The sequence below is a fragment of the Physeter macrocephalus genome, chromosome 19, assembly GCF_002837175.3.
Source record: "Physeter macrocephalus isolate SW-GA chromosome 19, ASM283717v5, whole genome shotgun sequence".
Lineage (NCBI taxonomy): Eukaryota > Metazoa > Chordata > Mammalia > Artiodactyla > Physeteridae > Physeter > Physeter macrocephalus.
The window spans coordinates 2,654,343-2,668,848 of NC_041232.1; the positions used below are offsets into that span (position 1 = coordinate 2,654,343).

At 58.3% G+C, this 14,506-nt stretch overlaps 1 protein-coding gene across 13 annotated transcripts in view; it reads left to right on the forward strand.

Moving 5' to 3' along the window:
- Nucleotides 1-14,506, forward strand: part of SUSD2 (sushi domain containing 2) — a 25,626-nt gene continuing 11,120 nt past the window's right edge. For 9 of the 13 annotated variants that reach the window (XM_055080517.1, XM_055080522.1, XM_055080523.1 and 6 more), the window contains exons 1-14: nucleotides 1-168; nucleotides 1,630-1,837; nucleotides 2,017-2,168; nucleotides 2,639-2,806; nucleotides 3,293-3,467; nucleotides 3,586-3,787; nucleotides 4,019-4,104; nucleotides 4,189-4,457; nucleotides 4,547-4,690; nucleotides 4,787-4,945; nucleotides 5,302-5,550; nucleotides 5,663-5,935; nucleotides 6,051-6,227; nucleotides 6,368-6,470. In XM_055080517.1, coding sequence (XP_054936492.1) covers nucleotides 93-168; nucleotides 1,630-1,837; nucleotides 2,017-2,168; nucleotides 2,639-2,806; nucleotides 3,293-3,467; nucleotides 3,586-3,787; nucleotides 4,019-4,104; nucleotides 4,189-4,457; nucleotides 4,547-4,690; nucleotides 4,787-4,945; nucleotides 5,302-5,550; nucleotides 5,663-5,935; nucleotides 6,051-6,227; nucleotides 6,368-6,470 — 2,441 coding nt within the window. In that variant the 5' untranslated portion in view covers nucleotides 1-92. Of the gene's footprint in view, nucleotides 169-1,629; nucleotides 1,838-2,016; nucleotides 2,169-2,638; nucleotides 2,807-3,292; nucleotides 3,468-3,585; nucleotides 3,788-4,018; nucleotides 4,105-4,188; nucleotides 4,458-4,546; nucleotides 4,691-4,786; nucleotides 4,946-5,301; nucleotides 5,551-5,662; nucleotides 5,936-6,050; nucleotides 6,228-6,367; nucleotides 6,471-6,597; nucleotides 7,210-11,820; nucleotides 12,058-12,602; nucleotides 12,722-14,506 lie in introns of those variants that run through there. The other 4 variants (XR_008615958.1, XR_008615957.1, XM_055080524.1 and 1 more) reach the window with 4 other exon arrangements.

The following is a 14,506-nucleotide window of genomic DNA, read 5'->3' on the forward strand; positions in this document are numbered from 1 at the left end:
GCGGCAGCGTGGGGCGGGGCCAGGCCGTGGGGAGTGAGTCTCCGCCACCTCCCAGCCACTGCTGCGCTGGCTGCAGACACAGGCAGGCAACCATGAAGCTGTCTCTCCTGCCCTGGGCCCTGGTGCTGCTGGTGACAGCCCCCGGCCCAGGCCCCCGGCCTGCAGCAGGTACACCCCCACCCTGCCCTTGTGTCCCCCATCTGTCTGTCCATCTGCCCACTATAGTCAGACCCGGGACAGAACTTCCCTGGGCTCAGCCTCTGTCTATCCGTTGGGCCATCTGTAATCATACTGGGGGTGCTAAGAAGAAATTCTGGGGAGCCCAGGGTCAAGGGGCTGCTGGTAGGGATGGGGGGTCTGGGCCATGCCTACCCTAAGCTGGCTGGGAGGCAGAAGGCGGTGGCGGTCTGGGAGGGAGGTGGCCAGGGGGTGGTGAGCTCAGGAGAGCCCTTGGCCTGCACCTCGAGCCCCGATGGAGGTTGTGTTTGTACATGGAGGAGCCTCCAGCCCCACTGGGCCCCCTGCCTGGCCAGAGGCAGGATTCTGGGTCCTTCTCAGGGTGGGTTGAACCTGAGAAAGTCTAGGGGAAGGCCACACACTCCAGAGCCGGAACCCTGGCCCCCAGGCTGGGCTGGGCTGGGCTGGTTTTTGCCAGCTCCCCAGCCCCCTCCCCGGCCTATCTCCCATCTCAGGAAAGCACCAACACACCCTCCTTCCACTTATCTCACTTACAGTCATCACTGGGCCTTCTTCCTCACCCCCTCAAGCCATCACAGTCGGTCAGTAAATATTTAGAGCGCCAGGCCCTATGCTGGGTGAAGTAGGGCCCACAGTGGTGGCTCAGGCCCAAGCCTGGCCCTTGACCGGCCCCTTTGGGGGATGGCAGGGAAGGGCCAGATGGGACGTGGGCCTGCACCCCACCCCAGTCTCCACCCTCCAATCTGCACAGCCAGGCCGGCTCCAGGGCAATGGGTGCCCACAGGCCCCCACCAAACCACCCGTCCCCTCTCCTGACCTGGCTGGGTCCTCTGCTGGAACTGTCCCTCCTCTCCCCTAAACGGAGGGGAGAACCCCTGGCCTTCTCCCCCGAGGCGGGGGCCCGAAACCGGTGAGCCTGCACTGCCCAGCCGAGTGAGATGGGGCAAACTCAGCCTGGGCGCCAGTCCCTAGTGGGCCTCCAATGGGACTTTTAGTAGCCATATCCCAGACCCCAGATCGGGCAAGCCAGCATGGTTCTTCTCCAGGCTGCCGGTCCATTGATGCTTTAGGAGTGGAGACAGGTCCCCAGCCCATGTCAAGGGGTCAGGCACATGTAGCCATCTGAGGACGCCGTCAGGTACGGGACTTGGTAGCTGAGGGTCAGTCTGCCCAGGGGCTCCTCCCAAAAAGTTTTATGTCTGGACACATTTCCCCAAATCTCCCCTCATTCTAGCCAGTCATTCAGGCCAACTGGACTAAGATTTACCCCACCCCACGGGCCCTATGGGTTTCCACTGGGTCCACGTGGTGGTCAGTGCAATTCCTGGCCAGCTTTCTCCTGGGGATGCTTCTAACAGGCTCCAGGGGGAAAGAGATGTGGGCCCTATACATGGGGTGGCCAGGCTGGGCACTGAGGGCCCTCTCCTCCAGGTGCCCAGGGGAGCTGCTCCCACCGTTGTGGAGTCCAGGACGGGCCGTGCTCCTGCCACCCGACCTGCTTCGGCCTGGCCAGCTGCTGCTCGGACATTCAGGACTTCTGCCTGGAGATCTTGCCCTACTCGGGCTCCATCATGGGTGGCAAGGATTTTGTGGTGCAGCATCTCAACTGGTCCAACCCCACTGACAGCGTGATCTGCAGGTGGGAGGCCTGAGGGCTCTGTGCATGCTGGGGCTCAGACCCACTGGCTGGTTGGGTGGGGCCCCCGGGACAAAGGACTGGGACAGCTGGCCGGATGGGTTCCGCAGGGAGGAGGCTGGGAGCCTCAGAGAGGTCAGCCCACGCTGGCCCAGCCTCTCCTGCCTCCTCCACCCTCACAGCTTTAAGGAGAGCATCCAGACCCGTGGCTTCGTGGACTCCTCCGGACGAGTGCACTGTGTGTCACCCTTGCTCTACGAGACCGGCCGGATCCCCTTCACGCTCTCCATGGACAATGGCCGCTCCTTCCCACGCTCAGGCACCTGGCTGGCTGGTGAGCCCCAACGTGCTGGTCCAGACCAGAGGCACCAGGCCGCACCCTCCCGGGCCCAGGCCCCTCACAGGGACTTTCCCTGGCGCTAATCTACGCACACCTGGCCCGCCTGCTCTGGGTGAACCAGTCCCTCTGGATGCCTACCTGACTCCCTGGGTGCAGGCTCCCCAAGCTCCTTTCCCCACCGCTGGCACCCATGCAGGAGTTCCAGCCCAGAGGGAGTGTGGCTTGGCCAGCCAGGGGAGGGGAGCAGCCAGGTGGAGGAAAGAGGCCTGGGCATGGGTGGGGGCAGGGCCCTGCCTCTCCCAGTTCCTGCCCTTTCCTGCCACCAGGGGGAGAGCATCGCTCCCGAGGGACTGCTGTGTTTTGTCCTTGGGAGGTCCCCACAGCTCTAAGAGCCCCGGGCCTCCTCCCCTGGACTCCCTGGGCCCCGGGCCTTCACTCACCCCTCACCCCCGCTCCCTGCCCAGTGCACCCCAGCAAAGTGTCAGAGTCCGAAAAGAGCCAGCTGGTGAACGAGACCCACTGGCAATACTACGGCACCACCAGCACCCAGGGTAACCTCACCCTGACCTGGAACACCTTGGCTCTGCCCACGAACTCCATCACCGTAGAGCTGTGGGGCTACGAGGAGACAGGTGAGGCCAGCAGAGTAACCCTAGGCTGCCTCTGTGGGGCCTGGTGGGGTCAGGAGTTTGGGGCTTGCAGAGATGGGAGAAAGGTGATTCCAGGTGGGGGGAATCCAGGTGGGGATTTCTAGTGGGAAGAGTGCAGGCAAGAAAGGGGAACTGGCTGGAGCAGCACAGGGAAGCTGGGAGCCCTGGCTGTTTGGGTACCAGCTCTAGGAGGAGGTGTAGCCATTCTCTGCTCCTGGATACAAGGCTTATCCTGGAAACAGAAAAGGCTTGCTCTGCCCCATCCTCTCTGAGCCCCTGGATGGCTGGCCAGCCCTGGGCCTGGCTCCCTCCCCAAACAGGGCAGGGCCTCCTGTGGTGGTCATCTGTCCCACTTCTGTCCATCTACCAGGCTGCTCTGAGCACCAAAAACCGGCGCCCCCACCCCCACCCCATGCCCCGGGGCTCCTCGGACAGGCCCGGGGGCTGACAAGGCCTTCTCTCCCCCAGGGAAGCCGTACTCCCAGGAGTGGATGGCAGCGTGGTCGTACCTGTACTCCTTGGCCACAAGCATCACCAACTCTGGCTCCTTCACCTTCACACCAAAACCTGCACCTCAAAACTACCAGAGGTGGAAAGTGGGTGCCCTTCGCATTGTCAACAGCAAACACCACGCAGGGGAGAAGTAAGGGCCGCCGTGCAGCAGATGGGCTGGGGCCTGCCTGCCTGCTGCCCCCACGTTGGACGGGGAGCCAGGGCCGAGGGCAGGAAGGGTGGCCCCTAGTGTGCGTGTGTCCCCATAGGGACGTGCACGCGCTCTGGAGCAACGAGCACGCGCTGGCCTGGCACCTGGGCGATGACTTCCGGGCAGACCCTGTGGCCTGGGCCCGAGCTCAGTGCCTGGCCTGGGAGGAGCTGGAGGACCAGCTGCCCAACTTCCTGGAGGAGGTGCCCGACTGCCCCTGCACCCTGGCCCAGGCCCAGGTTGACTCTGGCCGCTTCCAAGTGAGCCCCCACCCCAGTCAGGGCCCAGTAGGGAGCGAGGGGACAGGCGGGGCCAGCTGCCCCCACTAGGCACACGGCTGTGCCGTCCAAGGCAGTGCAGGGGGAGGCAGGTAGAGACCTGGGAGGTAAGGCTGGGGTCTGAGGGCCCAGTGCCCCAGAGGGGTTGGCTTCCAGGGAGGGGATGACAGAGCCCAAAGCCAGTGCAGGGGACAGCAACCAGCTGCTCTGCAGGCGGACTACGGCTGTGACATCGAGCATGGCAGCGTGTGCACCTATCACCCAGGGGCTGTGCACTGCGTTCGCTCCGTGCAAGCCAGGTAAGCCCAGAGACGGTGGGCAGGGTGCGGGGTGGGGGCTGGGGGCAGGATGCCAAGGCGGCCCTGACCTGTCTGTGCCCCCAGCCCCCTATATGGCTCAGGCCAGCAGTGCTGCTACACGGCGGCGGGCACACAGCTCCTGACAGCCGACTCCACCAGTGGCAGCACCCCGGACCGCGGCCACGACTGGGGTGCACCCCCATACCGCGTGCCGCCCCGCGTGCCGGGCCTCTCCCACTGGATCTACGATGTCATCAGCTTCTACTATTGCTGCCTCTGGGCGCCCGAGTGCTCCCGCTACATGCAGAGGCGGCCCTCCAGCGACTGCCGCAGCTACCAGCCCCCGCGCCTGGGTGGGTGCTGCCTGGACAGGTGCTGGCCAGGGCGGGGCCCCAGGCAGGGCGGGGCCAGGGCAACCTGCCTGACCCTCCGCTCTCCACAGCCTCCGCTTTCGGGGACCCACACTTTGTCACCTTCGATGGCACCAACTTCACATTCAATGGACGCGGCGAGTACGTGCTGCTGGAGGCCTCTGGGACCGACCTGAGGGTGCATGCGCGCGCCCAGACCAGGATGACGCCCGAGGGTGAGGCCGGACCCTGGGGTTCTGGGTGGCTCAGGGTCACCCCTGGGGAGGGGGAGGCTGAGCCGAGTGGACCCCATTCTGTACCCATCATCCCAGGCTCTCAGGACCGAGGCACAGGGCTGACTGCTGTGGCTGTCCGGGAGGGCAACTCAGATGTGGTAGAGGTCCGGCTGAGGGATGGGGCCGGGGCCCTGCAGGTGCTGCTGAACCAGGAGGTGCTCAGCTTCAAGGAGCAAAGCTGGATGGACCTGAAAGGTGAGTGGGATGGTGGGGGCCCCACTCCCCTGCGCTCCCCGCTGGGACCTCCACACCTCTCTCTGGCCCTGGCAGAAAGCAGGCGGAGGTGTCCGGGGCGCAGATGGGGAGGTGGAGTCAGGGCGTGAGGGCCAACAGGCAACCCCCAAGCACGGCCCTGGTATGGGGGCTCCCTTTAGGGCCTGGGCACCTCAGATCCACTGCCTGGGGTGGTGGAATGTCATAGCAGGCTGGGGCCTGGGGACGCCCTCCCCTGCCCCTGAGCCCATGGGTGCCGGCCCATGCATCCCGGGGCTCTGGGGTCACGGCAAGGTGCCCACAGGGGCAGCCCTGACCCCAGCTCCCCCTGTGTCCAGGCATGTTTCTGTCAGTAGCTGCTGGGGACAGAGTATCAGTCATGCTGTCATCAGGTACCAGCCTGGAGGTCAGCGTCCAGGGTCCGTTCCTGAGTGTGGCAGTCCTGCTGCCCGATAAGTTCCTGACCCACACACGAGGCCTCCTCGGGACACTCAATGACAACCCCTCAGACGACTTCACCCTGCGCAGCGGCCAGGTCCTGCCCCCCAGTTCCAGTTCCCGAGAACTGTTCCAGTTTGGGGCTGACTGTGAGTGACCACAGGCTGGAGTGGAGGGGGCACCATGCTGGGGGGTGCTCAGTGGAGGTGGGGGGGAGCCCCCAGGCCCTCCCACCAGCCAGGCCTGCTGCTGTCTCCCCAGGGGCTGTGGAGAACGCCTCCTCCCTGCTCACCTACGACTCCAAGTTCCTGGTGGAAAACTTCCTGCTCCGGCCCAAGCATGACCCCAATTTCCTGCCCCTCTTCCCCGAGGAGACCACCTCCAGCCCCAGCCAGGCGAGTGAGGCGGCCAAACTGTGTGGGGACAACAATTTCTGCAACTTCGACGTGGCGGCCACCGGGAGCCTGAGCGTGGGCAATGCCACGCGGTTGGCCCATAGGCAGCACCTGCTTCGCGTGCAGAGCCTGCAGCCCGGTGAGGGTGGCGGTGGGTGAGGGCAGCGGGCACCGGGCGCTGGGACACGGCCCCCCAGGCTGGTGGCTGTGGTCAGCAGCTCAGGCCTGTCGTCTGTGCCCCACCCCTGCCCCAGTGGTGTCCTGTGGCTGGCTGGCCCCACCCTCCAATGGGCACAAGGAGGGCATGAGGTACCTGGTGGGCTCCACTATCCACTTCCACTGCGACAGCGGCTACAGCCTGGGCGGGGCCGAGGCCAGCACCTGCCAGGCTGATGGCACCTGGTCTCGGCCCACCCCAACTTGCCAGCCAGGTGAGGATGCCCCGCCCACCTACAGGCCCCTCCCACCAGCTCTCGGCCTGCCCCCAGCATTGCCCCGCCCACCCGCCCGCCCCGCTTACGTGCCCGCACGCGTGCGCCAACCCGCGCATTACGCCCTGCCGCCTCTCCAGGACGGAGCTACGCGGTGCTGCTGGGCGTCATCTTTGGAGGCCTGGCGGTGGTGGCCCTCGTCGCGCTCGTCTACGTGCTCCTACACCGCAGGAAGAGCAACAGGTGAGACACCCGCCCTCCCAGACCCCCGACCGCCCCTCCTAGGCTCTGTGCCCCTCCTAGGCTCTCCTGGCGCCCTGGGGCGCGGATGGGACGACCGGGCCTGCTCTAGACCCAGTCTCTGTTACAGGGCCGTCTGGGGTTCGCAACCCTGAGGGAAGCACGCTTAGCCGGCGGCACAGGGCACACAGGACCTCCCTGGAGCCAAAGACCAGCCTCCCAAACTCCCAAGAACGTGCACCCCAGTACTTGGATCCACAAATCCCTACCACCATACACCTAGGACACGGACACCTGAACCTGAGCCTTTAAAGCCCGGTGCCCTGCTCTGTCACCAAAGACCCGGACCTTGAGCGATCACTGTGGAGTTCCCAAGGCTCTGTTCCCCACATACCCCTGACTCTTAATTCCCCAGGCCCGAGACTCCGTACCCTTGAATTCTGAGGCCTGTCTCCCGATCCCTAATACTCCAGCACCTGATATTCAAAGGCCAGTACTTCAGATCCTGTGCCCATGATGCTGATTCCCAGTATACTGAGTCCTGGTGCCCCAACAGGGAGCCCCAGGGCTGAGCTGCCTTGATTCCCAGACCCTGGGCCTGGCCTGAGACTGTAGGTGGGTCCAGACTTGGTTGTGGAGAGTCACCCTCTAAGCTCCAGGCTTGTAATTCTAAGTCTCTGGAACATCTCCTGAAACACCCCTCCCTGCCTGTTGGGGGAGAAAACAAGCCTTTGGTGCCCCTTCCCTGGTGTCCTGATGCTCATGCTGTGCCTCAGTGCCAGGGAGTCCCACGGTTGCCCTGTGCGGTCCACAGCACTCAGAGCAACCTGGGTCTGAGGCCTTCGTCCACTGGCAGGTCACCTGGGACCGGTCTCTCCCCAACCTCTGTCTCTCCATCTGTAAAGTGGGATCTAGAACACTGACCACGTTGTGGTGGGGAGGGGAGGGGTTCCCCATGGGGTGCTACGCTGGGCACTCAAGAGAAGGGACAGGGCTGGGCGGCCCACCCTCCCCCAGTGTAGGGAACAAGGAAGCTGGCAGCGTGGCCCTGGGCCCCCCACCCTGCCCTGTCACAGCCCCAGAGGCAGTCTGGTAATGCGATGCCCAACTGGTCCCGGTCCCTGAGCCATTTGTCCAGGAGTGTCCAGAAGGTAGTACAGGGACCAGGCCTCATGCCATCGCTACCCCGTTTGTAGCAAGGGTGCTGAATGGGGGCTGTGGGCAGGCCTGGGCAGGGTAGGATGGGGTCAGATTTGCATCATAGGTGTTAGATGGAGAAAGCACCAGGGAGTGTGGGGTTGGAGGTTGGCGCCCCCTGGCCAGGGCAGGCAGCTCTGCCTGAGAGGAGTGAGGGGCAGGGGGTTGCCAATGAGATCTGGAGCCCTGGGTGGGAGGCTGAGTGAAGCCCCCTCACCGCAGCACCAAGAGTGGCCACGTGGGGGCAGCAGAGGCTAAGAACAGTGGAGGCGGAGGCTACACAGGGACCCAGGCCATCAGGGAGAGCAGTGCAGCTGGGCCAGCAGGCTTGTGGTTACAACCTCGGCCAAGGTTCATGCAGGCCCACCTCTTCATCTCCCTCATCTGGCGGGCGGGGGGGCCTCGAGTCGTCCCCCAGTCTCAGAGGTTGCATGGGTTACCCAAGGTCGTCCAGCTGGCACTGACCACTCGGATCGGAGGCCAGGCCTCCCTACCCCCTCAGCCTCACCTTTGGCAGAGGGTTGGGCAGGGGCAGCGGCAGATCCCGTCTGCAGGGATTCCGGGAGTGTGCACAGTGGGGCACATTTGAACAGAGCTAAGACGAGATTGGGGGGGTGGGAGTCCTGGGGGTGGTGCCGAGGAGACTCTGGTGGAGGTGGATGGGGTCAGTGCTTCTTGTCCTTCCAGACCCCACCCACCTCCCCCCAACCTCTGGGCTTCCAGCTCAGGACAGGGGGGCTGAGGGCCCACACTTTGGCCCCTGGGCAGGTACTTTCCTCTCTGCAGATGAGGTAAGGCAGGGCTGGCCTCCCACCACCCTGAACCGCAGTGCCTCCCTTGCCGAGCCAGGCCAGGCCAGGCCAGGCCCTTGACAGTGGGTGAGGGTCAGCTTCCTGGTCAGGGCAGAAGGGCAGGGGCAGCGTCACCACTCCCAAACTGGCCTCAGAGGTGTGATTGGTCAGAGGGCTTTCCAGGTAGAGGAACAGCCTGGGCAAAGGCTCAGAGGGTGGGCAGTGCACTCAGGTCTGAGGAGTAACTTGGAGGGCAGCAGCAGAGGTGCCTCCCCTGCCAGGCTTCATCCTGAAAGTAAAGCATGGCCTCCCTCAGGCTCCCTACCCTACTCTTGTCCCTCTAAGGCAGGCCCTGGAGCTGCCCTGGCAGGAGAAGGGCTCCATCATGTCGCTGGCCCCAGACGTCAGGCCTTCCCAGTGCCAGGGGCCGGCCAGGCTGGGAAGCCCCAACACCTGGCAGGGGTTTTCCCAGGGGCCCGTCGGGAGTCTGGGGTGCTGCAGGGCCTGTGTGAGGGCACAAGATCCCGGAGCTGGGCATAGACTCCCTAGAAACATCAGCGGTAGGCACCCTGGCCTCAGAGAGGTGGTCTCCCCAAACCACAGCCCCAGGGAGTGACGGCACCAGAACCCAGCGGCCAGTCCCCTGTCCCTTGTACTAGTTGGGGTTTGGAGGACAGTAATCCAGGGACTTGGAAATGCAGGTAATGGGAGAGCTGGGAAGTGAAATAGGAGCCAGTGAGGGACAAAGGGTGGGGGAGGCCAAGGAGCCAGGCCAGGTCCCCAAGAAAGTGAGAACCATGCGGTTGCGTGGGGCCCTCACCAGAGGCAATTGCCCCACCAACAGAGGCCTCTAGCTTCCCGAGGAGGGGAAACACCACTTCCCCTCCAGCCTCCCACTTGGGCCTCCTGTTGGCTGAACAGAGGGAGGGGCTGATGTGGGGGGAAGGGACCAATGTGGGGAGTAGGGACCCCTCTGCCAGGCTGCTTCCTCCCACAAAGCCCCAGGTGACCGAGTCCCTGCCCTGGGCCGGGCCTCTGCTGGGAGACCCCTGTCCCCATGGTCCACGCTGCTCTGGAGGAGGGTGTGTTTGGTGTAGTGCATTGTGGGAGCAGGAGGCCAGGTGGGTGCTTCTTGGAGGAGTCTGGCTCCAGCTGAATTTCAGAGGACAGAAGCTATTAGAGAAGTGAGGTCCAGTAGGTACTCTGCAGCCACACAGGCCGGGTGCCCTTCCAAAAGCACTGGACTACATTCCCCAGCACCCTTTGCAGTTGGTGCAGTCATGTGACTGGTTTTTAGCAGGAGGGGGTGGGGCAGTTCCAGGGCTGGTCCTTAACACCTCCACAGGGAACTGCCTGCAGGCCCTTCCCCCTGCTCCTGATGTGGCACAGGTGACTGGAAGCCATGCCAACCTGGGTCCCTAGCATGTGGAAGAATCTCCCCATCCCCACCTGTTCACCCATCCAGTACTGCCTTGGGAACAAAAAATAAACTTCCCTTGTGAGTAAGCCATGGTACATTTTGGGGTCTATGTGTTGCAGCAATTGGTCCCCTGAACTATACACAACAGGCAGAGATGTGAAAAGATGGCCTTATGTTTTTCATTAGTGTTGAAGATAAATACTATGTGCAAAAGGTTTTTAAAAATTCAATGGATCTTCCAGTGTTCATAGCAGCATTATTCACGATAGCCAAAAGGTGGAGGCAACTTAAGTGTCCATCAACAGGTGAATGGATAAACAAATGTGGTCTATCTGTACAATGGAATATTATCGGGTCATAAAAAGGAAGGACATTCTGACCACTGCTACAACATGGATGAATCTTGAGGACATTATGCTAAGTGAAATAAGCCAGACACAAAAGGACAAATACTGCATGATTCCACTTACATGAGGTCCCTAGAGCAAATTCATAGAGACAGAGGGTAGAATAGAGGTTGCCAGGGGCTGTGGAGGGGAAATGGGGAGCTGTTGTTTTTGGCAAGTTCCCTGACCAGAGATTGAACCTGGGCCATGGCAGTGAAAGCACCAAATTATAACTACCATACCACCAGGGAACTCCTGGGAGCTGTCAGTTAATGGGGACAGTTTCAGTTTGGGAAGATGAAAAGGTCGAGATGGGTGGTGGTGATGGTTGTGCAACCATGTGAATGTACTTAATGCCACTGCTCTGGACCCGTAGAAATGGTTAAGACGGTAAAGTTTTTGTTATTTTTTTTTTTAATTTATTTAATTTATATGTTTTTGGCTGCATTGGGTCTTCATTGCTGCACACGGGCTTTCTGTAGTTGCGGCAAGCGGGGGCTACTCTTTGTTGTGGTGCGCAGGCCTCTCATTGAGGTGGCTTCTCTTGTTATGGAGCACAGGCTCTAGGCACGTGGGCTTCAGTGGTTGTGGCACATGGGCTCAGTAGTTGTGGCATGCGGGCTCTAGAGCACAGGCTCAGTAGTTGTGGTGCACGGGCTTAGTTGCTCCACGGCGTGTGGGATCTTCCCAGACCAGGGCTTGAACCCGTGTCCCCTGCATTGGCAGGCAGATTCTTAACCACTGAGCCACCAGGGAAGTCCTGTGTTATTTGTATTTTACTACAATTAGAAAATTTTAAAACTCAAACAGAGGAATTTACTTAGTCATTCCCCAGGTGGTGGACAGTCTTTTGCTTCTTCAAACACTGTTGTGCTTGGTCAGTAAGCTCAGGTTCACCTGTAGGGGAAATTCACACAAGATGATGGGCTGGGTTTTTTTGTATTTTTTTTAAATTTTTATTTATTTATATTATTTATTTTTGGCTGTGTTGGGTCTTTGTTGCTGCACCCTGGCTTTCTCTAGTTGTGGCGAGCGGGGGCTGCTCTTCGTTGTGGTGCGTGGGCTTCTCATTGCGGTGGCTTCTCTGGTTGTGGAGCACAGGCTCTAGGCACGCAGGCTCAGTAGTTGTGGCTCACGGGCTCTAGAGCGCAGGCTCAGTAGTTGTGGCGCACGGGCCTAGTTGCTCCGCGACAAGTGGGATCTTCCCAGACTAGGGCTTGAACCTGTGTCCCCTGCATTGGCTGGTGGATTCCTAACCACTGCGCCACCAGGGAAGTCTGATGGGCTGGTTAAACGACACATTTGTTTTCCTCCTAGAGTTGTACCTGCTGACACTCACCACCAACCTACGTGATTGCCAGGCCCGCTACACCCTCATCAGCATAAGGAGCCTTCAGATTTTTTGCTCTTTGTCAGTTAGTGAAACACACTGTGGGGCCTCCGTCAGGCTGACCGGCGTTCCCGGAATTCCCTTCCCAATGTGTTTTGGGTTAGGACCACAAGAGAGATTCTTGTGCAGGATTGGGAGGGCGGAAGGGAATTGGCAATCTCTTTTGTAGGTCACACTCCTTGTGGCTTGCCTGCTGACCCAGCTCATCAGCACCAGTGGAATCCAGGCAACTACTCCACCTCCTCCCGGTCCACCCTCAATCCATTCTCCTGGGTCAGGTGTGTGACAAAGCAGTCCAGCTGCTACAAGAAACCTTTGTTGCCCTTGGCAACAAGAAGGGATGTGGGCTTCAGCCCATTCTCATGGGCTCCAGTCAGCTCTGGATCCTCCCTCCACTTTCCATGCATCTTCCCTCCTGACTCTGCCACATGGACCTCAGGCTGCAGCATCCCATGGGAGACAGTAGCCTTACAGGGACCCCTTGCCCAGTTCCCATGGTGTGGGCCCTGCTTCTTTGATGGAACTCTGCTAAATAAAGTATAAGTTGTAAGCAAGAGAGTGTACTGCTCTGGGTACAGCTTGTGAACATGCCCAGTGAACCACCACTCTGGTCACCCCTAACATTTTCTGTATCAAACACTGTCCTCTCCCTCCTCCTCAGGTCAACCACCAATTTCTCACCCCATAGGCGAGTTCTGCCTCGTTTGTCCTTCACACCTGTGGAATCCTAGAGTTGACGCTCTCTGCACCTAGCTGCTTGTGCATATTATGTTTATGAGATACATCCATGTTGAGGTGCTCTGCTTTGAGTTTTTTACTTTTTCTGAGTATTATTTCAGCTAATGAATTTGTTTATCCATTTTCCTATTGAGGTGCTTTGGGGTGGTTTTCAGTTTGGAGCTATAATGGCTAGTGCTGTAAACATTCTTGTATGTGTCTTTTGACGCACAGATGTGTTACCGAACCAAACGTGGGTCTGCTTGCCTTCGTGCAGTAAAGCCAATCTACCGACACCAAGTTGTGCTGAAGGAAAGTGCAGCGTTTATTGCAAGACCAAGCAAGGAGTCCAGGTAGCTAATGCTCAGAAGGCCCGAACTCCCTGATGGCTTTCAGGGAAAGGTTTTATTTTATTATTAATTAGTTTATTTATTTGGTTGCACCAGGTTTTAGTTGCAGTTTGCCAGCTCCTTAGTTGTAGCATGTGGACTCCTTAGTTGTGGCATGCAGGCTCTTAGTTGCAGCATGCATGTGGGATATAGTTCCCTGACCAGGGATTGAACCTGGGTCCCCTGCATTGGGAGTGCGGAGTCTTATCCACTGTGCCACCGGGGAAGTCCCTCGGGGAAAGGTTTTAAAGACAGGGCGGCGAGGGAGGGAGGTTTCAGGGTGTGTGGTCAGGTCGTGGACATTTTTCTGATGGGTTGGTGGTGAGGTAATTGGGAGTCAACATCGTCATCCTTCTGGTTCCAACTGGTCTGGGGTCTATGTGCTAGTGGGCAGCATGCAGTTAACTTCTTCCGCCTGGTGGGGGTTTCAGTATCTGCAAAATGGCTCGAAGGACATAGCTCAGAATATTATCTGTAGCCCTTGAGGAGTAACTGAAGGTCCTTGACTTTGTTTAATGGCTAAACTATTATTATTTTGTCTTGCTTGGCTATTCTCCTGTCTTTCTGCATTTGTCACTTCTCTGATTAAATGTATTCTCTGGAACTCAGGCAAGGCCTTGGAGACTAAAGTTTTTCTATAGACAGAGAGGCAGGTGGAGGACATTGGAGGGGGCAGGGTCTATTCCAGGAAGGCCCCATAGGGTCCTGGTCAGTTACAGACATATGCATTTATATTAGGTAAGTTCCTAGGAGTAGCATTGCTGGGCATGAGGTAGGAGTGTGGTAGTTTTAGTAGGTAATACTGGTTTTCCAAAATAGTTTTACCAGTTGATGTTCCCACCGGCAGCAAATGGCAATTCCATTTTGCCTTATTTATTTATTTATTTATTTTTTGAAAAACAACCTCTGTATTTGTACTTCATTTATAGAAGTGGAATGTTAGTGTGGGAACTTAGTTCCCCAACCAGGGGTCAAATCCATGCCCCCTGCAGTGGAAGTGTGGAGTCGTAACCACTGGACTGCAAGGGAAGTCCCCATTTTGCCATATTTTTGCCAACACTTGGTCATTGTTGGCATTTTGGCTATTCTGATGGGTATATGGTGGTAGCATATTGTGGATTTATTTTGCATTTTTTTTGACAACTAGTGAAGCTGTGCATTTCTTTGTATGTTCACTGGCCATCCAGAGCTCCTCTTTTATGAGGTGTGTTCAAGTCTTTTGCCCATTTTCCATCGGGTTATCTGGAGCTCTCTAATTGATTTGTAGGAGTTCTTTATTCTGGGTAAGAGTTTATTGTCAGATATAAGCACTGCAGATACTCTCGTATTCCATGGGTTGCCTTTTCACTATTTTAATGTCTTTTGTTGAACAGAAGTTCTTAATTTTTATATAGGTCAGTTTATCCATTTTTTTCTTTTACAGTTAGTATTTTTTGTGTGCTGTTTAAGAAACATGTGCCTTCTCCCAAGTCACAAAGCTGTTCTGTATTTTCCTATAAAAGTGTTATTGTGATATTTCATAATTAGATCTGCCAACCATCTGGAATGATTTTTGTGCATGGTGTGAGGTAGGAGTCAGGGTACACATTTTTCATCTGGCTATCTGATTGACTCAGCACTGTTTATTGAAACAGCATTCCTTTCCCATTGCTGTGTCTCCTCTGTCAGAGGTCAGGTGACTTTCTGTTCTGTCCCATTGCCCAGTTTATTTTTGATAGATTTTTTAAAATTTTTATTTTATTTATTTAT